General features: G+C 43.6%; 1 protein-coding gene across 1 annotated transcript in view; it reads right to left on the bottom strand.

The window, feature by feature from the left end:
• The window catches only part of Deptor (DEP domain containing MTOR interacting protein), a 140,776-nt gene that overhangs the window by 27,051 nt on the left and 87,791 nt on the right, over positions 1–25,934 (bottom strand). The window contains exons 5-8 of the mRNA XM_021183757.2: positions 19,221–19,406; positions 15,976–16,110; positions 12,716–12,786; positions 10,005–10,109 (exon numbers count right to left, since the gene is read on the bottom strand). Coding sequence (XP_021039416.1) covers positions 10,005–10,109; positions 12,716–12,786; positions 15,976–16,110; positions 19,221–19,406 — 497 coding nt within the window. The remainder of the gene's footprint in view (positions 1–10,004; positions 10,110–12,715; positions 12,787–15,975; positions 16,111–19,220; positions 19,407–25,934) is intronic.

Below are 25,934 nucleotides of genomic sequence, written 5' to 3'. Positions count from 1 at the left end.
TGGTCTACAAAGTGAGTGCCAGGACAGCCAGGGCTATACAGAGAAAGTCTATCTCAAAAAACCAAAAAAGAAAAAGAAAAAGAAAAACCAAAAAACAATCACAAAAGGGATCCACATAGTCCTAAACCGAACCTTGTTTTTTCCATCTGTAAAAGAAGAGACATAGCTATATATCCCTGGACTATTACTAAAAATGATACTAGAGAAAATGCAAATGGCTTTGATAGTTCTTTTATACCAACTATCCATTAAATTTATTGGAAAAGTGGGATTATATTCCGAACATTAGACTCAAAGATGACTCTTGGGCTCAATGCTGCTTGCAACTTCTGACTCTGATTGAAACATTACCTGAGTACCCATTTGTTATGCTTCAATTATTTTATAAAATAAAAAACCGATGTTCATTCACTTAAGATGCATTTTGAAGGGAAAAGAGAAAAAGCAAGCATGGCCTTCAAATACCTGGCCTGAGAAGCTGGGTTGGTGGTGATGTTAGCTATTGAGACTCAAAAGACTGGAAGAGAATCAGGAATCTGCAAAACAGAGCATTCAATCAACTCAAAACCCGTTCTTCCCACACCAGCCAGCTGACCCTCTGCCAGACCAATGTTCTCATCACTGTCTTCCGACTGTCCTCAGGAGATGACAGATTGTAACTGTGATGCAAATAAGATTTGATTTCATTTGGCGTGCGCGCGCGCACGCACGCACACACACGCACACACACTCACACGCAAAGGTGAGTAGAACGAAGAGACTGAGCAGAAAGCAAAATGAAAGACTCAATATAGTCTTCAATGCACAAACTTGCTGTGTCTTAGAATCCAAGGCTTGCAGTCAGTGAACTTCCTGCCAAATTTATGTATCATAACTTGTCACTAAATATATGCAGGTAATTGCATGCAGTGACATCAGATGTGGTTAAGTACTTGGAAATTGTCGGCGAATTTCTGAGTTCGAGGCCAGCCTGGTCTACAGAGTGAGTGCTAGGACAAACAAACAAACCAAAACACACAAAAAAGACTACAACCATGATGATCACCTTCCCTCTCAGCACTCTATAGAGAAAATCATTTCTGAATCTTCCAGACAAGTTCTTCCTCTTCCCTGAGGCTGGCCTCGAACTCAGAGATCCACCTGCCTCTGCCTCCCAAGTGCTGGGATTAAAGGCGTGTGCCACCACACCCAGCTCTTCTAGCCTCTTTCTAGTCTCAGGAAAAGCTTCAGATTTATTTTAAACTTTTTATTAACATGAATCTATTACTTCTCTAAAATGCTCCTCATCGGTGTTATGTTCTTGAAGAGTATAGTATTATACGGGGTATTGCCTCTTGGGAACCTGCCAACACATTCACTCTGAGGAGAAGGAGGGAGGGCCAGTATATCCCTTATGGTTGGGAACGGGTCTATGTACATGACCTCCCCCTCCAGCCCCGAGGAAGATGCCACATATATATATATATGTATGTATACCATCAGCAAAGACAAGTCAGAGAGAAATAAAATCAGTTGCCTGAAGTTACCAAGTCACAAGGATCCCACTGGCTTTAAAAATCTAATGACCAAAAAAGAAAGAGAGAGAGAGAGAGAGAAAAGAAAAAAAGAATCGCATCACTAGTTGCCACTGGTGGAGGGGTTGATGGAAGAAAAGCATTAGGGATGTGGAGTGACAGACATGTCCTATGATCTACGTGGCACATGTGGTGAATTAGGACATTTTAAAATTTGTTCTTGACACAAGGTCTCACAAAGTTCAAACTGGTCTTGAATTCACTGTGTGGCCAAGAATGACCTTTCGCTTCTGATCTTCCTGCCTCTATTTCCCAAGTACTGGGATCATGGGCCATACCCAGATGAGCTGTTTGAACTCTTTATATATGTTTTAGTTATTGTTGAGTTTTGGGGATTTTCTCATGTATTGTAATGCTAAATATTGCCTCCCCCCCACCCCAAGGCCTATGGCAAATTGTAATCCAGGGTTATTGATGGGGAAGTAGATTCCAATAACTTAGAGGGTAGATATCTGCCCAGCTCCAGTGCTGATTAAGGCTTATTATAATAATAAAAGAAAGATGTGTGTCTTTTGTCTAGGAACTGAATGATCAAAGTCAGGGTAGATTCCTCCAATTGAGATTAAATAATTCCAACAACAAGTTAAGTTTTAATTTGTATTTACCTCATTATTTATGAAACTGTATTGGTGACTTTTACTTTGTTGTAAAAACAAATACCCAATAGAAACAACTTACAAGATTAATTTTGGCACATAGATTCTGAGAGTTCAGGTTCATGGTCACTTGTGTTGGTCACATGAGCTTAGACACAACATCGTTGCCAAAGGGAATATGGGACAAAAGTAAACACCTTACTTTCTCTATGACTCAGAAGCAGAGAAAAGGGACGTGCATGTTCTAAAGACACAATCTTTGATACAGATGTCTAGAGTTCACAGCCACACATTGATCTGATTTCTGCTCATTCTTTAGACCTTGGCTCAATTCTCTCCTCAGGGAAGCCCTCCTTTCATCCCCTCCCCACCCTGTAAAAAGTGCCAGCACTCCCTTTCCTTTAGTGGTAGGATCTCAGAGACACATAATTATATATGTATGTGACTTACATATAATCAATTATCTGTACACATAATTATATATCCAGTCCTGGATAAGTTGCCTAATGTCTTCTCTGCTCACCTGTCAATCCCATGATGGCCCACTGTGACAAGCAGGCCAGGGCAGCAATCAGTAGCTACTGATTGAAAAACAAACTGAGAGCTCTTTCAGAGCCCAGGGAGGTTTTTTTTCCTATCTGCTTTGGTGGTCACTCTACGCTGACTGGTAGGAACCTGGTCTCTCTTGTCCTGAGAGGAGAATTCCAAGCAACATACATGGGAAAGGAAGACTAATGAGGAGGATTTTGGAAATGTTTTCTCTAGATGAAAGGAAGGTTCCTTGCAGTGCAGAAGGAGGCGATGCCATTCACTCCGTACTGTGACTCAGGTAGTTGTTTTTATATAAACATACAAAGAAACAAACAAGCGGAGGAGGTAAGCCAACATCCATCAACTCAGCACGGCAGGAAACAAGAAAAGGAGCCAGGAGTCTAGAAGTGCCTGTGAGACTTGGCACAGGCCAGCAGGGACACTGGAGCGAGCGCTGATTCTCACAAGATCTAATTATTCCCACATGAAAAGAAAGGAAGAAAGGAAAAAAGGGGGAGAGAGAGAGAGAGAGAGAGAGAGAGAGAGAGAGAGAGAAGACCTTGGACTTCTTTGGTTCTGTGTTTGTAAGAATGACACAAGCTCTGAGGGAGCCTGAAGGTTGAATGGTTTGCTCTAACAAGGGCTTGATACAAGGGCTTGATTAAACAAACAAAAGGGAGTGTTTTGGAGTGTTCCCTTGGGTGACCCTGTAAGATCTAGTCCTGGTCCAAGTGAGAAGCTGAAGCCAAGAACAAGTTATTTATTTGATCTTCTTCAAGCCAATCCAGGTGAGCATGTGACCACTCTCTCTCTCTCTCTCTCTCTCTCTCTCTCTCTCTTTTCCTCCCTCTCCCTCTCCCCCCCTCCCCGTGTGTGTGTGTGTGTGTGTGTGTGTGTGTGTGTGTGTGTGTCTGTTTTTCTCTCTCCTTGCTCTTTCCCTTTCTGTCTCTGTCTTTTTGGTTTTTCGAGACAGGGTTTCTCTGTATAGCCCTGGATGTCCTGGACCTCATTCTGTACACCAGGCTGGCCTCGAACTCATAGAGATCCAATTGCCTCTGCTTCTCTTGTGCCGGGACCAAAGGTGTACAACACTACACTCAGCTATAGCACGTGACCATTCTATAAACATGTTTGAAAAGAATATAAATTCCCTTCTGTAGGAGACATGCAAGGTTATGCACCCTTAAGTAAGTACTTCAGCACACATTTAATAACTTACTGGGACTTACCAATTACTGTGCTCTGCCTCAACAGTTTCTATATCTTGAAATAACATCGTTGTTCTAACTTAGGCTACATAATGGTATCCTGGCCACCTTGGAGTAGATAAGTAAAACTGTCTCAAAACAGCAGCAGCAGCAGCAGCAGCAACAACCACCACCACCATCACCAGCAGCATGATAATTTGAATCTAGCCCTGACATTTATATGCTGAGTGACATTGGGAAAGGGATTAACTGGGTCCTTATCTCCTCAGTTATAAAGTAGGGAGATTTTTTTCCAAACATCCTCCTAAGAGGTTGGAAAAAAATCAAAGAGATCATGGCTATAAAATATCTGAAGCCATGATGCAAATGCTAAGTACCCAAATTCTGATGTAGATAATAGGTACCTGGGTTCCCTGACCCCTTTTACAAAAAAGTACCATTAGATCTGTCAATAATTTTGCTTCAGTGCCAGGGATTATCCTAGATACTTGGACGACAGTTATTTAGACAGAGAATAAACCTTGGTGTAGGCTCTGGAGATTAAAAATAAAAAAAAAAAATTTTTTTCAGATGCTGGTTATACAGAAAACAAGAGAAGTGCAATGGGTTGAATATTTGTATCCTACTCCCCTAGGCTAGGATGGGGTCAGTAGGCAGAGCCTGCAGGAGGGCATCGTGTAGACATCCTCATGAATAGGATTAGTACTTTATATCAGGTGATGGAGAACTTGCACTTGCTCCAGTAAAAAACAAAAACAAAAACAAAACACACACAAGCACACACATACACACAAACAAACAAAAAAAACAACCATCCATCCATCCATGCATCCATCCATCCATCCAACCAAACCCCCCAAATCCAAAGCAATTAAAGCCCAGCGACAGGACAGTGTGAACTAAGAAGCTGTACCACACACAGAATCGACTCGAACCTTGATCTTGGACTTTCAAACAAATGTTTGATGGTTTAAACTTCTGCAGCCTATGGGATTTTTGTCACAGCCTAGGATGACTAAACAGCAGGGCTACGCAATAAAGAGCAAGCAGGGAATGACTGGGAGAGCTCTCACAGTGTAGTGAAGGAAGGCTTCGCTGAGACAGGAACATAGAATCTCAGACTTGAAAGGTCACAGTGGTTCCAGCCTACTTAGCCAGGGCAGGAGTTAACCTAGTGTTTGGAAATTATAGAGAAAGACACTAGGACTGTGAGCAATACAGGGCAGGGTATGAGGTTTTGATAGGGCCCAAGAACAAAGGAGTTGCTAGCTACATCTGGCGTTTAATCTCATGGCAACAGGAAGCCATTAGTGTGCATTAAGTGCCAGAGCTACTTCATTAGACTTACTGAAGAGCCAGACAGGGAGGTTATTTGTGAAATGCAAAGACTGGGACCGAACTTGGGACTACAGAGGTCTACAAAAAGATAACAAATTCAGTGGATTCTAGACTCAGGGATAGCAGTGATGTGAGAGCAAAGGAATGGTGTGTGACATGCGGTTAGGGTCCACAGCACACTCATTTGACTGCAGTCTACAAGAGAGTGAGAAAGAATCGACTGACTTCCTCAGTAAAGTGGCAGGGAAAAAGGAAAGGATGGGATGGGTTCAGTTGTAGAGTGCTTGCCTAGCACTTATAAAATGACAATAAATAAATCAAATGACTTATAAAATGACAATGGTGACCAGAATCACTGCCATCCCAGCACAGGTGGGGGTAGTAGCAGAAGTAGCAAAACCAAGGTCATCCTCCACTACTTAGCAAGTTCAAAGCCAGGTTGAATTACATCAGGAAAAAAAAAAAAAAAAAAAAGAGAAAGAAAGAGGAGGGGAAGGGAGGGATGGAAGGGGGAGGGAAAAAAAAAAACCTTTATAAAATTAGAGCAGCTCAGATTCAAAGGTATTGGCTGGAAGCTCTTGAAGTATTAACGAGGGAACCTAGCACCCATTGTCATCAGTCTGGGACCTGTCCTATCCTCATATGGATGGACCACACTCTAAAGCATTCTGATCCCCTAACAAGGTGACAGAGATGTGATGGAGAAATAAATGGTAAGCACCCATAACTTGTGAGATGACCTGCTCTAGGCACTTGAAGCAGTAAAACTATGTGGTTCCAGAGACCGTAAAACTCTCCTGAATGGGAGAGTCACAGTGGCCAGATGTGTCAAGGGACTCCGGTGGAGCCAGCTTGTGAGGCAGTAATGCCAAAAAGCTGCTCATGAGAAATGAATTCCTAGGACTCTCCTCCTGGAAGTCTGACGAAAGTCAGCTCTCCAGTTTGGGTCAGTTTGAGAGGCCTAAAGCCTTGAAGCTGTTCACGAGGATAAGAGTTCCATGGAAATTCCCCTCCCGGAGATTTGGCGTTTTCTCCTAACCCATAATAATCAAATTTCCACTGTATTAGTCTAATGTATAGATTCACGTGCACTCTATTAAGCATTACCTTATAGTAAATGCCTTTTAAGATTGTATTCTAACATAGCTAAAGCCTTTTCCCAGTGTTCTTAGATTCCAGATGGCAGCAAGGAGTTTAACCTATTCAGTAACTAATTTAGCTCTACCATAAAACAATTAAGCACTAGCCATAAATTCAGTTGTCTACAGAAAGAGTCTGAAATTCTCACTGAGATAAAAATTCTTATTACAGACTACATTCCATGCCAAGAGCAAATTAATATACTATACTGAATAATGGGAATTCTCCAGACATAGATAAGAATTAACAAGGCCTAAGAATTCCAAGGTTCATGACACTACTTTATTCCTGAAGCCAGGCAAGAGTTTATACCCCCCTAGCCCAATTAACGCTAAAGTGTAAATCCGAAGCAGGCGCTAATCTCTAAAATAAACATAGTCCTTTTGAAGTCACTCCTCTTGCATCTGGAGGGATACTTATCTCTAACCTAAACATTTATCTGGTTCCTGCAAATTCTTTTTGTAGTCACTCCTCTTGCACCTGGAAAACTTCAATGTACCGTATCTGTTATGTTTTACAATTTATGATATTCGCTGTAATATAATTAGTCTAAGCTCGACCAGAAAATTACATTCAGATTCAACACCTCTCGTGTGTGTGTGTGTGTGTGTGTGTGTGTGTGTGTGTGTGTGTGTGTGTGTGTGTGTCTGTCTGTCTGTCACGTCCTAAGCTTTGCCCATCTACTCTAGAGACTCTTTTCTATGCAGGCACAGGGGCCCAGAGGGTCTGCGGCACAGATGTAGGGCTGTATCCTCACAATCAGAAAGAGACAAGGAGAAAGTCAGAGGCCTGACATAATGGTTTTAATTACTTGGGTTACATTTCTAACAGAAACTCCATGCTGGAGGATATGTTGAATTGGGCTCAAAGTTTCAGGGACCTTAATCCATTACTCGGGAAGGCGAGGTATGGCAGGACCCAGGTCAGTGTAACTCTTCACGATGCAAACAACCAGGAAATAGAGGCTCAAGCACCTTTACCTGTTGTCTCTCTTGCCCACAACTGCCATTTAATGGAAGTGAAATTAATCTATCGACACACACATGATAATGGGACATAAATTTACTCAATGCTTTGGATAGGAAAATACACAAAATAATTTCTAGTGCGTACACACAGCTAATCTATAGAAGTTATGACATTCATCATCATTGTCACAGTCACCAGCAGCATGATTCAAACATATATGGTGTACTCCTCTAATCCCAGCACTTCAGAGGCAAAGCCAGGCAGATCTCAGAGTTCAAGGCCAGCCTGGTCTACAAAATAAGTTCTAGGACAGCCAGAGCTACAGGCAGAGAAACCCTGTCTTGAAAAAACAAGAAAACCCACCACCACCACCACCAAAGACAAACTGGACAGTTCTAAGCTAGAAGTGAGGTATACACCTGTAGGTCCAGTACTTGGAAGCCAGAGGTCAGGGATCATGGGTTTAAGGCCAGCTTGAGGGATACATGAGACACACTTCAAAAACAAACAAAATCAAACCAACCTGTATTGGAATACAGGCATGCACAATCCTAAATACACATATACACACTCAGATGCACATATATTTACATATAGTCATATATGTGTATACAGATACATAGATAAATATATCTAAATATATTTATACATTCATACATATAATATGCAGTTTGGCCAAATGTATCTTCTCATATGGGAATTGCATCCCCACCCACCTTCCTTCCCATTAGGTCTTGCCATGTTGCCCAGGCTGGCCTTGAAGTCACAATCTTCCTGCTCTTAGTCCCTGTGTTCTGGAATTACAGGCATTTACTGGCGTCTCTCTTACGTGATAAACTGATAGGTTATATAATTTAAAACCACCCCCTTCCCTGTCAGGTTTAGAAGAGTCATGAATATGCTAATGTGTATAATGTGTCTGATTAATTTCCAAGAAGAGTATAGAAGATGTTCGAGCAGGAATGTTCAGGTGAGGACTTGTTGCTGAACTAGAATGCTATACAGTGCAGTTGCAGAGAATCTGCTCAGATAAATTCTATACTGCTCTGTGGTACATGAAAACCATCATATACCCCCAGAGAAGATAGGAATATGAACCAAATAGGAAGGTTATGCTACAGCTAATCACTAGAGGTAAATTAAAAGCAATTAAGTTCCCAGTCTGCTTCGCTAGCTGGGCCAAAGCCAGGTCTTCAGCTGCCATGGGAATCTACTGAATTCCTCCTCAAAAGGAATTTGGGTTAAACCAAATCCTTCCTCATATAAAAGAGTTCATACACGAAACTGAAAGAATGTGCCAAAAATAATTTATACAGAGTGTTCATTGTAGAAGTAAAATATAAAATCCTTCTTTGAGTCAAAGTTCCATTAGAAAATGAAAAATTCAGCCTTAGCTGGGAAATTAGTGCTCACTCTTTGCACCCCAGCTCTCCCTCTAAGCTCCCTGGGTGCTGGACCAGGATCTCTAAAGCTGGCTGCCTTAGCCAAGGAGGCTGGAATTGTTTGGAGCATAGGACCTAGTGGACATGGTCTTCAAATTGAGGAAGAGGGGCTGGAGAGATGGCTCAGCAGTTAAGAGCACTGACTGTTCTTCCAAAGGTTCTGAGTTCAGTTCTCAGCAACCACGTGGTGACTCACAACCATCTGTAATGAGATTACACGCCCTCTTCTGGTGTGTCTCAAGACAGTTACGATGTACTCACATTAAATAAATAAATAAATAAATAAATAAATAAATAAATAAATAAATTTAAACAAAACAAAAACAAAAACCAAAACAAATTAAGGAAGAGTAGAGTCAGACCTAACATTAGACAAGTCCCATCCTGGTAGACCAGTTGGACATGGATATTAGACAAGGCAAGTCCCTTGGCACAGAAGAATACACCAACCAATGGGAACAGGATAAATGTACAACACAGACATGTTCCTAAAAAAATCTCCTATTCCTGAAACCTGATTGATGAAATAACAGCACAGATGTTTGTGGATTTGGAGCTTAAAAACCCTGTAGGATCATGGTTCAGTTCCCGAATCTGGACTGTGGCGCTGGCTGACCAGTCGTGGGGCATATGCTCAATAAACTATCCTTGTCTGACTGAGATTAGTGTTTATGTGGTTTGTGAGGCGACTCCTGGACCCCAATAGCTATTGTTAGTCAGAGAGGCCCCTGAGGCCCCTACTACAACACAGGTCACTGCCATTGCTCTTGTTTGTCCATTACAGCTAGATAGTAAATGTGACTGCTGAAGCAGGACACAGAGGCATCAAACTGGGACTGAGGAGAAAGTTATCATTAGACTTACCGAGTGGTAGAATCTGCACACTACAGTACTAACTTCCTAAATGTAACGTGTCTACTTGTGAGATAGTGGGATGCCTGTTGTAGGGGAAACAACTGACTTATGATTGGTTGGTTTGTCAGTGCTTGAAAATCTTCCCACCTTTGTATCCAGAGTGCTTTTACTACAGGTGTGGGACACCATGCCCCATAGAGAGGGCTCTTTCGGAGGGGAGAGAAGACACAGGGAAAAGCAAAGTAATGTAAAAATCAAGGGGAAAAAAAAATCATAGTTCACGAAGGTTCCCCGAAGAAGCCAGAGCATACAGGAGAGCGAGTGAGGGAGCGAGGGGTCAATCAACTGTACCTTCATCCCCGCAGCGGCTGCAGGTCCACTGGGGTCCACAGCCTGGATGTGGCATGGTTTACTTCCTCGTACCACAAAGCCCCAGCCAACTGCATCACCAACAATCTAGAGAGGAAAACCACAATGAGTAAGCAGCAGGCCGTTCCTGGCCATTTGCCGGTCTTTCTGCGAGTACAGTCTGACCCACGATTAACCATGTGTCTTGACATATGCTTTTTCTTCATTTCATCCCTACCATCTCAGGGGAATGAAAATGCAGTGGTGGCACATAACCTGTTGGGCAGAAGGAAGCTGTGTTGGGGAGGTCACTCCCCAGGAAACAGCTGGCAGCATAGAGCTTCCTGGGGCTGCCCGCCAATTTCATATCCCACTGCAGTATTGGTCTGAGAAGATCTTAAAAAACATCATTGCATTTTCTCTCTAGATTCAATCTCTATCTCAACCTGATCTTTCCTTCATATCCAAATAACAGACCTTCACCTAGCAACATCAAAGCCTAGCATGGTGGGAGATATGAAGAGTCCTGGCCTCTTTTGAAAGATAGTTTACTGCGAAAACCAAGGAAAAAGTTGTAGATAAAGGTTCAGAATTTGCAAACAGCCTTGTCTGGCACCAACGCATGCCTTTTCCTACAGAATCAGAACGGACAGTAAGGTTCCCTGGATGGTTGGTTCCAGAGGTATCCCCTAGTGCGTATGCCAACTGGAGTGCAGATGAAACATCCTCACAGACAAGTACCAGTGATGCTGGCATTTAGATACAAAGTCACACAAATGCTCTCAAAACACGGCCATCTCTCAAAAGCTGGAGACTGGGGGAAAGCAGGAGGGCAAGTGGGAACCTTGGGAGAAATTCTTGAGATTGTCAGGAGCTTCCATGGCTTTAGGATTTGATACTATGGATTTATTATATCTAAGTTCACTTTCAAATGTACCATGTGCCGTTCCCTTTGATGCAGACATAACAGCCTGCGATGGTTTGTATTTGCCTGGCCTAGGGAATGGCACTACTAGAAGGTGTGGCCTGGTTGGAGTAGGTGTGGCCTTGATGGTGTGGTTTTTGAAGACCCTCATTCTAGCTGCCTAGAAGCCAGTATTCTGCCAGAAGCCTTCAGATGAAGATGTAGAACCCTCAGCTCTGCCTGCACCATGACTGCCTGGATACTGCCATGTCCCAACCTAGATGATGATAGACTGAATCTCTGAACCTGTAAACCAGCCCCAGTTAAATGCTGTTCTTATAAGAGTTGCTTTGGGAGCCGGGCATGGTGGTGCACACCTTTAATCCCAGCACTTGGGAGGCAGAGGCAGGTGGATTTCTGAGTTCAAGGCCAGCCTGGTCTATAGAGTGAGTTTCAGGACAGCCAGGGCTACACAGAGAAAACCTGTCTCGTAAAACAAAAACAAAACAAAACAAACAAACAAACAAAAGAGTTGCTTTGGTCATGGTATCTATTCACAGCAGACCCTAAGACACAGCTCTTCTGTCAACTCCCCAGTGCTCAGCATGAGAGGAGTCCTCAGCTAGAATTCGGGATGTGATTGGATGTATGGGAAAACGTCTTACCTTTGAGGTAATAAACAAAATTTGTCAGGAAATGGAGAAAGAGGGGAGATGGTCTTCTAAAGTTAATTGATATACATGTTTCTGGTCGAGAGAAGAAAGCAATCGGAACAGGGGAGATGGTACCTATAAGAACACGTGGATGGGCCTGGGCAGGTCTTCCAGTTGGATAAAGTACTTGCCTAACATTCAAACATGGGTTTGAATCCCATAACTGCAAGAACCCAGTGCAGTCTGCATTCCTGGTACTTCAGAGGCAGAGGGAGGATCAGACATTTAAAGTTATCCTGGGCTATATACATAGTCTGAGGCTATGTGAGACCCTTTAGAAAAATAACTTAAGAGTCCATTTGAGTAAAATCAATGGGGCCTGGGAGGAAGAATGAAGGTTGCAGGAACACTAAGAAACAGCAAGTCCTCAGGTCCAGGGGACTAAACAGGGCAGCCAAGTCACGTGGCTGTGCACCTCAACACAGACGGTCATTGATCCTACGGTTTTGTTTCCTTTCTTCTCCTTAGGATTTTCTAACATCTTAACGATTTTTAGAATTAACTGTAATGGAGAAATTAATGTTTTTTTTTTTTTTTTTTTTTTGTACTGTTTTCTGTCTTAAAAGTACATAATTACAAGCCGGGCGTGGCAGTGCATGCCTTTAATCCCAGCACTCGGGAGGCAGAGGCAGGCAGATTTCTGAGTTCGAGGCCAGCCTGGTCTACAGAGTAAGTTCCAGGACAGCCAGGACTACACAGAGATACCCTGTCTTGAAAAAACCAAAAAAGTATATAATTACATTGGAATAAGTGCATAGCAGATACTGAAAAGGACAAAATTCACAAAGAAATTTAAAACATTACATCAAGAGAAGCCTTAACACATTTTAGTGCATTAATGCTTAAAGCCTCTACGATTCTAACCAATATGTGCAGATGGGTGTGGCAACAGGCATCTTTATCCCATCACTTGGGGGTCAGAGGCAGGAGGATCCCTGCAAGTTCAAGGCCAGTCTGGTCTACATAGTGAGTTCCAGACCATCCAGGGCTACATAGAGAGACATAAAAAGAGAGGGGGAAATCTGAGAAAAGTTCTCCGTGAGGTCCCTTAGTCACACACTGACTGACAGGTGGGTGTGTGCAGGAGCTAGGCTTACCGTGAACGTCTTCCTTGCGTACGGAGCCCCCGGAGTCAAGAGTTCCTCAGAAGTGACAGGTCTCTTCAGCACTACGAGACAGATACAGTGTCAGAGGATACACACTTTTAAATCCCTCTCTCATCCACTCAGCACGTATTTCTGGGATGCCTCCTCTCAACTGGTAAAAGTGGCAAAGACCTCCACCAGACATTCATCTTTGAGCTGAGCAGACAGGAAATCCCAGCAGAGAGCTTAAACCTAACTTACGGAACCACGGGGATGCAGAGAGGATGGGGAAAGAAACCAAGATGCCTTTAAGGGGATAAAGGGAGGGATAGAATCTCTCTACAAAGGGAAAGGCCTTGTTTCTAGCTCTTCCAGCTCTTTCTTCTAAGTTCTTATAGGCATCTATGTGTGTCAAAACTCCAGCAGTCCGATGGCCACCCAGCAAATGCTGGCTCCATCGAAGTTGGTGTCCCTAACATACTGCCCACATCTCATTTACTAAACTTCATTCTTTTCTCTAATAAGTAACGTAGAAACAAGAATGGCGTCTCAAGCTCGGAGGAGCCAGACTGGGCAACTCTCCATGGCCTGGGTCTCTTCTCTGCATCTGTCAAATCCATTTTTTCATTTAATCTCTACCTGAGCTAATTCTCTAAAGCAGTAGTTCTCAACCTTTGGGGATCAAATGACCCTTTCACAGAGATTGCCTAGACCATCTGCATATCAGATATATACGTCACAATTCATAATATAGCAAAATTACAGTTATGAAGTAGAATGAGAATAATTTTATGGTCAGGGTCACCACAACAGGAGGAATTATATCAAAGGGTCACAGCATAAGGAAGGTTGAAAATTGCTGATTTAGACAGTTTGGTTCATCACTATACTAATCTTATTCATTTTAATTTTTTTTTTTTTTTAAAGACAGGGTCTTTTCTTGCGTGCTATGTAGCCCAGGCTGGCCTCAAGCTCACAGGAATCCTACCTCAGCCTCGAGTGCTGGCATTGCAGCGGCATGCCAGTCACCATTCTTGCTTCATTTGAAAGTAAAATTAGATATAATAAACTCGTGATAGAAAATCCTAAAGCCATGAAGTGTCTGATAGACTTAAAGCTTAAAGATATAATATTCAGTATTGTATCTTAAATTCGTTTTTTTAACCATTAATTGTATACGTGAGAAAACTGGTTCAGAAAAGTTCATTTGTGCATTTCCAACAACCTGTAGCTGAAAATGTGGGTAGTAAAATTAGGGTCAAACTTAAGCACGGGTGCCAGGGCCTACATTTTTAGCAACTGTCATAAAGTCCTGTGCTATGCTGTCTCAGAAACTCAGGAAGATAAGACTGTGGAATACTGTCTGTCTGTCTATTCTTAGCTCACTGCTGTTGCCTACCAGGGCAACAGAGACAGCTGTATGAAACTCCCTTAGCAATGAACTTCTTTCTTCCCTGTCCAGATCACTGGGAACTGGAGAGTCGGTTGTCCTAGTGTCCCGGGTCAGTTAGTGGGGACAGAGCACAGGGACAACCCTAACAAGAGGACACACAGGGCAGAGATTTAAGTGCCACAAAGAAATAAAAGGAGCCAGGGCCAGGGTCTAATCTAGGGAAATGCCTGTCTCCAGTTGCCTTTGGCAGTGGATACATTCTGAGGTCAGTCACTTGTCCCCAACAAATGGGGAGCAGCAGTAGCAGCATGGGGCAGGACTGCCTGATCCCTCCCCAAGCAGCTGGGCCCATCTGCTGAATGAGCTCTAGGCTTAAGACCCATTCTCCCAGTGAAGAGACAAGAACTGCGTCTTGGGAAGTGGACAGGTGGTTGGGATTAGAACTTCTGCTTTTCAGAAGGCTTTGAAGCAATGTTTGCTAAGGATGAGGGAGCAGGTCAGATATCAAGAGGAGAAAGGCATTTCTCAGGCCCCAAGGAGGAGGGAGGAAAAGCGGCGAGTGTTTGAGAGCTGAGACCTGATTGCTTAGGAGACAAGCTTTTCTCCAAGCCTGTGACTCCTCGGGGGTTATGAAATTGATATTTTGGGGTGCAGAGCTGGTCATTTACTTTAGTGCACTTTTTCTTTTGATTGTGTTGAGAAGCAGAAACTTTGAGACTCGGGATTATCCTGCAGATTCCCTCTTGCTCATCACCAAGACATGGGCTATGGCAACAGTGATGGCTTTGTCCTTGGGAAAGAGTGGTGAGGCCAGATATTTATACCAACTAGTATATCTATATGTAATCCCGATCAACTAGTAGTAAATCTATATATAATCCTGATAGAGATGACTAATGCTTCTATTTTTATATTAGAGAGTGTATGTCTCTGTGTTTGTGTGTGTGTGTGAGAGAGAGAGAGAGAGAGAGAGAGAGACAGACAGACAGACAGACAGACAGACAGAGAGACAGAGACAGAGACAGAGACAGAGACAGTAATAAAGCACACGTGAGAAGGTCAGAGAATTCTGTACCACTGGCTCTCCCTTCCATTTTTACGTAGGTTCTGGGGATTGAACTCAGGTCGTCAGCTCTACATGGCAATCCCTTTTACGTTCTAAGCTATCTCACTAGCTTGATGATGGTTAAAAGTCTTTATGGAGGCTGATGAATAAGCTTTGAAACTGCAAGACACCAATGAATTCCAATAGGTGGGCTTGAATATACCCATGCTCTTCTTCCTTGTGTGCTAGGCACCGAGACTGAGCATGGTGGCTGCACACGCCAGTAATCCCAGCATCTAGCTGGAAGAGTATAGCAATGAAACAAGGGGGGAAGGGGTACACGACAGCGAGAGAGCACATGCACACAAGGTCCACATAGGTTCTTGCTCGTCACAGTCTGGGAAACCCTTTACAAGTTGATGAAGCCCTTTTGAGAGCTGGGGGAATGTCTCTCCACTGCTGGTCCCTGCTGCTGGTCTTGCTTGTGTTGGACAGCCCTTAGTTAACTTTGAGAGCCATCTCTCTGAAGACAGTTTTCGTGAGCCAAGTTATACCTTTCTTTCAGGGGCATGCATGTTGAATAACTGGTCAACTTGTGAAGGTGCAGGGCATCCTGGCACTGAAGTGCATTAAGGGCCAGCAGTATCCTTCCAGGAGGCTGCATCAGAGGCCATGTGCTATTACCCTTTGTTGGCCATTCAACAGGTGCTAACTCTAGAGCATGCTTTTGTGAGATTCCGTCTCCTGTGATCTCGACGTCCCGAGGAACTCCGCCAGCCAACGCATGACCCCAAGCCTCCCAGACAGGAGCATGGCCACCATTTTCCCACTCACCAGATTTGGGGTTGCAGAGCACAGGGGGGCTGCTGCTGAGTGTGGGGCTGCTGCTGAAGTAGCCACTGCTGCCACAGCTGCTCATGCTGCTCCTCCGCACGGCAGACACGATCTTGATCTCCTTGCTGGGGCTGACTGCAGAGGGGAAGCAAACACAGTCGCTGAGTAGGTGGTTGAGAGACCTAGAACACCTGGGCTTTCAGCTGCAAAGGAAAAATCTCCTTCCTTTTCAGTTCTGCCACAGACTCACAGAGTAACTCAAGCCACCCGCTTTCAGTTTCCTGGACTGTAAAACGAAATATTATGTCACGGGATTGGTGTTGAGGAGAGGATCATATGGTGTATACGAACATCTTTCTCTCTGTCCCTCTTTTCAAAAATAGGGCTCATTATGTAACCTATGCTAGGCTCAACTGCTAGGGTCCTGGAATTATAGGGGACACCATCGTGCCAAGTTTACAGGTATTTTTTTCCTTGGCATATTCTTGTATATGTGTCTGTGTACATATCCGTGTGTATGTTGCAAGTATATATGTACGTGTATATTCTTGTATGTAGGGGTCATGGGGGTCAATATCCAGAGTCTTCCCCAGTTGTTCTCCATCTTGGTTTCGCTCACAGAACCTGGAACTTGGTGATGAGGCTAGATTGACCAGCAGGGCCCAGTCTTCCTGTCCTTGTTCTCTAGCACTGGAATTATGGACACACAACAACATACCCTTCAATCTTTTTTTTTTTTAATATTAATATCTTTTACGTGAGTGCATCAGACCTAAACGCAGGTCAACATGATTGGGTGTTAAGCACTTTACCAACTAGGGTCATCTCCCCAGCTCCTACAGGACGTGAATTCAAGAACTACCAAACCTGGGCCGGGCGTGGTGGCGCACGCCTTTAGTCCCAGCACTTGGGGAGGCAGAGGCAGGTGGATTTCTGAGTTCAAGGCCAGCCTGGTCTACAGAGTGAGTTCCAGGACAGCCAGGGCTACACAGAGAAACCCTGTCTCAATAAAATAAAATAAAATAAAATAAAATAAAATAAAATAAAATAAAAAAACAAACAACTACCAAACTTATGTTTTCCCTTCCTGGAAAGAAGCCCAATACAGGTGACACATGTGACACTTAGTGCACAGTGGTGGTAAATGGCCCTCGTTTGAGGATAGCCAGCAATCCTCCGGGAGCACAGAAGACAAAGCTCACTCTGAGGCTTTCAAACTGTTAGTTACACGAGACAGAATCTTTAGCTTTCAGGTTTGGTTCTTCCTGCCACAAAGCAGTGTGGCTCTGAAGACTGAAGGCCTGGAAGTGAGGGCAAATATACAGGCTGTTCTGAACACTGACTGGCATGCGGAAAGAAAACAAACTAGGGAGGCCTGGAGAGATGGCTCAGCGGTTAAGAGCACTGACTGCTCTTCCGGAGGTCCTGAGTTCAAATCCCAGCAGCCACATGGTGGCTCACAACCATCTGTAATGGGATCCGGGTGCCCTCTTCTGATGTGTCTGAAGAGAGCTACAGTGTACTCATAAATGAAATAAATAAATCTTAAAAAAAAAATTAAAAAAAACAAACAATTAAAAGAAACCAAACAAGCAAACAACTATGGGTGGCTTTACAGGACTGTGATACTGAATTCTCTTCATCTCTGCTGAACCTATTCAAGAAGCAGGCAAGCCCCTGCCCCAAAGAATGTTACTTGCATCTGCACAAGACAGCAGTGTGTCCCTATTCTTGTGTTTTATAAAAAGATAAGGAGAGAAGGAATGTGTTTGGTGGAGGTGTGGTAAGGTATGGGGGAAGGACGTGCCTCCACGGGCCCATGCTGAAGCCTCCCTTCCCTTCTGAGGGACCAGCTACATGACAGTACAGTACAGTATAGAATAAGAGTTTGTTCAGGGAATGGGAAGAAGAGTAGAGACAGAGAAAGGCAGAGAGAGAGAGCGAGAGAGCAAGAGAAGGAGAGGAAGAGGGAGAGAGTGAGTAGAGGAGTAGAGGCCAGCCATGAGCCTGAGGAGACACAGTGGGGAGGAGAATGGGGGGGGGGAATGAGAGGACAGAGCGGGAGCAAGAATGCAAGAGACCAAGAGAGAGCAGAAGGGACAAGCATCCCCCTTTATAGCGAGTCAGGCACACCTGGCTATTGCCAGGTAACTGTGGGGCAGAGCTTAGACAGAATGCTAACACCTATGCTAACCTTGGAGCATAAACTTGGGCAGCTGGCCTTCAGCTCGGTTTTCACTTTTCTGCTTAGCAACTCTTGCTTCCTTCTTATTTTGTGCCAAGGTGTGTATGAGGACCTTTGGATATACGGGACTCGAAAGGGGGGTGGTGGTGATAAATTGGAGCTGCCGGTGTGAAGCCACGTCTTACCACTTGGAACTGTCAACCACTCCAGTGCTAGGGTGTTTCCTCATCTATAAAATGAGGACAGGAGCAATCGTTTCCTTGGGGTTACAGGAAGAATTGAGCAAACCATGCTGCAGAACCCAGGGCACAGAAATGTCTCCTTTGACAGGGTAAGTGTTCTTGTTATCAGCTCCTATGCATAAGCAAGATGCGACAAATACATTTGGGGCTGACTTAAGCCCTTAAGCCCAGTGCTAATTTACTTTGTCCTCCCTCCCTCCCTCCTTCTCTTCCTCCCTCCCTCCCTCCTTTCTTTCCTCCCTTCTCTCCTTCCTATTTCCTTCCTTCCTTTCTTCCTTTCCTCCCTCATTCCCTCTCTTCCTTTTGAGGCAGGATCTTAGGAAGTTATGGCTCTAAACCTGACCTTGAGTTCTTGCCTCTACCTCCCAATTACTGGGATCACAGGCTAGGGCCCCTCAGCCACCCAGTGCTTCTGAACTTTAAGTCACCAAGGGCCTTGAGTTCATGCCAAGTTTTCAGAGGAGTTGGGGATTCTCTTTAAACATCTCCCAGTTCTGTATTTGGGATGGTGTGTGTGTGTGTGTGTGTGTGTGTGTGTGTGTGTGTGTGTGTGCTCGCGCATGCACGCGTGTTTAACACAAGGTCTCACACAACCCAAGAAGACTTCAAATACTGTAGTTTTGGATGACGCTGCTTTTCTAATCCACCCGCCTCCTCCTCCTGAGTTCTGGAATTTACAGGAATGCGCTGCCACACCTGGGTGTTGCTAGGGATTAAACCTTGGGCTTCCTGTGTACTAGCAAGCAGCATACCAAAGGATTCTCAGCCCCACACTTTATTACCTCTCAAAAGACAAACACACCGAAAAACCGGCATACCTGACATAAAGCTGGTAGATTTCCGACTGTCGTGGCTCTGCTTCCTCAGACAGAAGGGACTGTCATGTGTCTCCTGAGAGGACGGGGACTTCTCATTGAGCAGCTCCATCAGCCTTCGCCTCCGACGGAAGTTCATTCTGAACTGGTAGAGGAGGTTGCTGTCCACAAACGGGTGCTTGTTAGACACTGGGGAGAAGAGACAACCCATGGAGAATGTGTGGCATGCAGGCCAGAGAGCGACACAGCCAGAAGATTCTAGCCAATAGGGGCAAAAGTCCCAAGAAAGAGGCTACACAAATGCCATGTGGGCTTGTGGAGTGGCGCACACGCACTCCCAAATTCTTCTCACGTGACACACATTTAAAAAATTTGGTAGCCAGATCCTCTGAAAGTCTTTCAGTTCAGTCTCACCCGAGTTCTCTTCGTAGTGTACTACTGGCCCCAGGGTCCCCTCCACCAGATCACATACCACACTGTACATTCTCATGGCTCACTTATTTCCCTTGTTTTTCTACATGAATTAACCCCAGGCTCCCAGCAACCCAGCACAGTGTATGTATATATCCCATACTAAGACTTCATTTCTTTTCTCTTTGAGACAGAGTCTGCTGTAGCCCAGGCTGGCTTTGAACTCACTATATGTACTCAAGGGTGACCTTGACATCCTGATCATTCTGCCTGTCTCCTGAGGGTTTGGATTGTAGGTCTGTGCCATTGCGCACAATTTAAACATGGCAGGTAAACATTCTACCAAACATTCTACATCACTGGTCTTTATTTGCTAAAATGTGTACATCAAAACTCAAGCTCGAGTTGATCAAAGACCTCGACATAAAACCAGATATACTAAATCTAATAGAAAAGAAAGTGAAGAATAGCCTTGAACTCATTGGCATAGGAGACAACTTCCTGAATAGAACACCAATATCTCAGGCACTCAGCTCAACAATTAATAAATGGGACTTCCTGAAGCAAAGGACACCATCAATAGGATAGAATAGCAGCCTACAGAATGGGAAGAGATCTTCACCAACTCTACATTTGACACAGGGCTGATACCCAAAATATGTTAAGAACTCAAGAAATTAGACATCAACAAACCAAATAATCCAATTAAAAATGGGGTACAGGTAGGTCCCAACAGAGAATTCTTGAGTGAGGAACCTCCAATGGCTGAGAAGCACTTAAAGAAATGTTCAAAGTCCTTAGTCACCAGGGAAATGCAAATCAAAACTATTCTGATAGTCCATCTTCTACCTGTTAGAATGGCTAAGATCAAAAATGCAAGTGACAGCACATGCTGGTGAGGATGTGGAGAAAGGCAAACCCTCATGGCTGCTGAGTGTGCAAACTTGTACAAAAACTTTGAAAAGCAATCTGGCAGTTTTCAGAAAATTGGGAATAGTTCTAGCTCAAGACCTGACTATACCACCACCATACCACAAGGTATGTAACCTAGATATCCTTCAGCTGAAGGATAAATAAAGAAAATGTGGCTGGGCGGTGGTGGCACACGCCTTTAATCCCAGCTCTATGGAGGCAGAGGCAGGTGGATTTATGAGTTAGAGGCCAGCCTGGTCTACAAAGTGAGTTCCATGACAGCCAGGGCTACACAGAGAAACCCTGTCTCAAAAAAAAAAAAAAAAAAAGTGGTCCATTTACACAAGGGAATACTATTCAGCTATTAAAAATAAGGATATCATGAAATTTGCAGGCAAATAAATGCGGCTAGAAAATATCATCCTGAGTGAGGTAATCCAGATTCAAAAGGGTATACGTGGTGTTCACTTATAAATGGATATTAGCTGTAACATACAGGATAACCATGCTACAATCCCCAAGCCCAAAGAAGCTAAGTTACAAAAAGGGCCCAAATCAATATGCTTGAATCTCACTGAGACGGGGAAATAGATAGACATTAGGGGTAGATGGAGGGGGCGGGGGGACCTGGGTGGGAGAGGAGGTGGGGATATGAACAGAAGGGGATCAAGTGTGGAGAGGACTGAGGGAGAGAAACTGAAATTGGTGGGTGTTGTTCTTAAAACAAAAAAACCCAGCCGTTCGATTTTTACCAGAGAAGACTCAGGAGCCAGATAATATGGTGAAAGCCTGCTAGCTCAGAGAGACAGAGAAGGCACCCAACTGACCTTCCTATTCCTCGACATCCCAGAAGGAAAAGCTCTTTCTCTACAGCGTCTTAAAGACCCCTTAACTCCAAGCCCCTCCTCCTTTCTACTTCCCTGGTTCACTCCCTGAGAACTGCATTTTGCAGTTGCCCCTCCTCTTGACCCATGTTTGACTTTGTTTAGCTCTTGTTTACAGAAAGCTCTTAGGTTAAAGGTGTGTGCTAGGGCTGAGCTCCATAGCTCTTGTTTACAGTAAACAGAAAGCTCTTCTATCAAGGTGTGTGCCAGGGTTGAGTCACACCACCACAAGGTTTTTTTTTGTTTTTGTTTTTGTTTTTTTTTCTTTTTCCCAGTTATAGTCTTGTGGTTCAAGATGTGATCAAATATCTGCAACAGGTAGGGAGGCATCCCTGGAATAAGCTAGAAACTTAAGACCATGGGAATTCACAGGAGTCTATTAAGATGACCCAAACTAAGACTCCTAGCAATGGAAATACTAAACCTGAAACTGCTACCCCCAGTAACCAGGCAAGACTTCCAAAGGAGGACTGGGGACATCAACTCAGCCACAGAACCTTTGACCCACAATTTTTCCTGCCTATAAGACATGCAGAGATAAAGATGGAGGAGGAATGGAGGGAATGGCCAACCAATGACTGGCCCAACCTGAGATTCTTGCCAGGAAAGAGAGCCCACCCTGACACTATTAATGATATTAATGATACTTGCAGACACGAACCTAGCATAACTGTCATCAGAGAGGCTTCACCTAGCACCTGATGGAAACAGATGCAGAGACCCATAGCCAAACCTTAGGCAGAGCTCAGGGAATCCAGTGAAAGAGGGGGAGGAATGACTGAAGGAGCCAGAGAGGTCAAAGACACCACAAGAAAATCTACAGAATCAACTAACCTGGGCCATAGGGGCTTATAGGGACTGAACCACTAACCAGAGAGTATGTAGGCCCTTTGCACATATGTAACATTATTTGCCACGTTAAAGAAGTATTATTATTGCATTTATTTATTTATTTATTTACTTGTGTATAGAGGGAAGAAATGTGCATGGAGTATGGTGTTCAGTGGAGGTCAGAGGACAAACTGTGGAAGTCAGTTCTCTTTTACTACCTTGCAGTAGTTGGGGACCAAACTCAAGTTATCAATCAGTCTTGGTGGGCTCACCGGTGAGCACCAAGGACCCAGCTGCCTCTGCCTCCCCAGCACTGAGATTACTAGAAGTACCATGCCAGGCTTTTAGAACCATGTTATGGGGACTGAACTCAGGTCCTCCTGATTATACAGCAAATATTTTTATCAACTGAGCTATCTCGTCAGCTTCAAATTGTATGCTTTAGGTCGGTGGATTATATAGTATATGAACTACAGTTCAATAAAGTTATTTTTTAAAAAAATCAACAACAGATTATCATGGTGGGGTACTGCCATCCCCACCCCACCCCCCAACCTGAATAGGGAGGCAGGAGAAACTTCAAGATGGATATTGCAAATTTCTTTTTTTTTTTTAAAGATTTATTTATTTATTATATGTAAGTACACTGTAGCTGTCTTCAGACACTCCAGAAGAGGGCGCCAGATCTTGTTACGGATGGTTGTGAGCCACCATGTAGTTGCTGGGATTTGAACTCCGGACCTTTGGAAGAGCAGTCGGGTGCTCTTACCCACTGAGCCATCTCACCAGCCCGCAAATTTCTTAAGAAACTCTATTTAAGCTGTGTTGGAAGTTCAATGGAGAGATTATCTGCAGCTTTTGGTAAAAACAAGATTCCTTCAAAATTAAGTGAAAAATAATGAACAAATTTTGAATAATTATTTCAGACAATAGGGAGGAAAAATCCCAGTCAATAAGCAAATGCAAAGAATTTTAAAGTTTAACATAATTTTAAAACCAGGGAATCATAAAAGGGCCTTGAGGTGGGATGGCTCAGCCTCTATTGAGGAAGAAGTGAGACCAGGTACCCCGTAGAGTCCTGGTAGATAGCATCAGCACCCATTGGACTGAGACCAAATCCACTATTCTGTTCTTGACCCTGAAGACATCTCTCAGATAGTCAAAACTGGAGGGGTCTGTTGTTGTTTTTTTTTTCCTTTTTATGTTTTGTTTTTCAGATACAGTTTTGCTATCTAGGCCTGCCTGAATGGGTCCTCATCATGTAGCCCGGGGTGGCTTCAAATCCACAGCAATCCCTCGGAATCTGTGTCCTGAGTATGGAATCAGAGGCCTGATCCAGCATGCAGGACAAATGTTTTAGGTGTCTACAAAAGTTGCTGTAAAGGAGGTGAGACAGCTCAGTGGGTAAAGATGCCTGATGCCAGGTCTGATGGCCTGAGTTTTATTCTCAGGACCCACAAGATGGAAGGAGAGAACTGACTCCTAAACACTACCCTTTGACCTCCTTACATGAACTATGACACATACATCCTTCCACGTGGTCCCCTGAACACAGATAGACAGACAGAGATAGATAGATAGATAGATAGATAGATAGATAGATAGATAGATAGATGTAATAAAGATCTAGAGTCATCTCACCTAGAAAATTAGTTTGTTTAATAAAAGCCTGAATATCTATGACTGCCATTGATAGCTCATCTGTAGGAAAAATAGAAAAACTTTAAAATATTTATTAGTAGAAAGTGTCTTAGGAATATGAGATGCAAAGTTCTATAAACCACAAAGACAAATGATTTAACCCACTAACCTCTTTCTCTACAGCATTCACTGGCTCACTAGGTCCTCTGACTGTATTTATCATTCACATTATTAACACACAATTCCTCTGGTTAATTACTGTTATCATTGGCAACAGCATTGCTTTGAAGTGCTGGGGATTAACCATTGGGCTACACATGTATGAAGGACATACTTCTATCATTGAGTACATATGCCCAGCCCTTTGTACAGTTTTCGTTTTATGATACAGTCTTACTAGGTTGTCCAGGCTGACCTTGAACTCATATACTGGACTTGCAGTCCAGGTAATACCTAAACTTGGAACCTTTCTGCTTCAGCCTTCCAAATTGCTAGAGTTACAAGCCTGTGCCAACAGGCCCAATTCCTGATTCATACAGAGGATGAAATGGGCACTGAAATGGAAAAATAATTTACTAGTGCCAAACCCAGTGCCACTTTGGAAAGTACTTTGCTTTTATATGATTTTTTTTTTTAAGATTTATTTACTATTATACATAAGTACACTGTAGCTGTCTTCAAGATGCACCAGAAGAGGGCGTCAGATCTCATTACCGGTGGTTGTGAGCCACCATGTGGTTGCTGGGATTTGAACTCAGGACCTCTGGAAGAGCAGTCAGTGCTCTTAACTGCTGAGCCATCTCTCCAGCCCATGATTTTTTTTTTTTTCCATCAGAATTCAAAATGTAGGATCCCTATTAGGAAAGTACCATGGACAACATTTTAACCCAAAGACTCTTATGGGAGCTTGGCAATGTCAAAATGTTGATAAACTATTTGGATAAAAGAATAATGTTGGCCTTGGAGGCAAAAACAGTGGGTTGCCGGGCGTGGTGGCGCACGCCTTTAATCCCAGCACTCCGGAGGCAGGGGCAGGTGGATTTCTAAGTTTGAGGCCAGCCTGGTCTACAAAGTGAGTTCCAGGACAGCCAGGGCTATACAAAGAAACCCTGTCTCGAAAATAACAACAACAACAACAAAAAAAGGGTTAAGGATGTAGCTCAGTGGCAGAGGGTTTCCTAGCACACACAGGGCTGAATTAAATCAGAGACACTGCCAAAACCCAAAATGAAACACTCACACCAAAAAATACAAACTCACTGAATCCCCTGATAGTCCTGCATACTCTCAGACCCATCTGATGTCAGCACAGTACAATGTAGACTGAGAAACAAACCAAGCAACTTGCCATAGGAGTATCCCAAAACCTGGCTTCCGTGTGCATAGCCACACTTTTGCATAAATCCGTAAAACATAAATTAGTTTGTGTGATCTTGTTTTCAGTTTGCTGATTTTAAAAAAAAATCCCCATGATAACTCTCACAACAGTATTTTGAATTACGACCTGCACATAGACTAATACCTACTGCCTACTGCTTTCCCTTGGCATGGCGAATTATATGAAACATTAACCATGCTATGATTACTACCAGAGAGCAGTCTCAGTATAACAGATTCCACAATAGGTTGTAGCAGTAGTGTATGGAATTCTTTGCTCTGGGCTTGACATGACATTCATTGGCCATCATGGGCACAGCAGCTTTGATGACCTAGCAGACACCTCTGCCTTCAGAACGATACAGCAGACAGTTCATTAGCCAATGGGAGTGGAGCTCCCTTGCTGTAGGGTGAGAGTCATGAGATCATCGTAATCCCTCTTATGCTTTCCTGAGGTTTTAGGCTCTACTCCTTCCTGTTCATATATGTGTGATCTCAAAAATATTAAAGAATAGTAGGAGATCGAAATTCAATGGGGATGGGACCCTTTAGTGGTATAGCTTGTCCGTGGGTCACTCAGGCTCCTGTAACCCCAACAGGTTCACTTATTTCACCAAGGTAGGCATGGTAAATTCTTTCTTAGGTTTCTCTGTTCCTGGTC

Source organism: Mus caroli, chromosome 15, assembly GCF_900094665.2.
Source record: "Mus caroli chromosome 15, CAROLI_EIJ_v1.1, whole genome shotgun sequence".
Taxonomy (NCBI): Eukaryota; Metazoa; Chordata; class Mammalia; order Rodentia; family Muridae; genus Mus; species Mus caroli.
The sequence above is the reverse complement of the archived record's forward strand: the minus strand, read 5'-3'. Positions and strand labels throughout refer to the sequence as shown.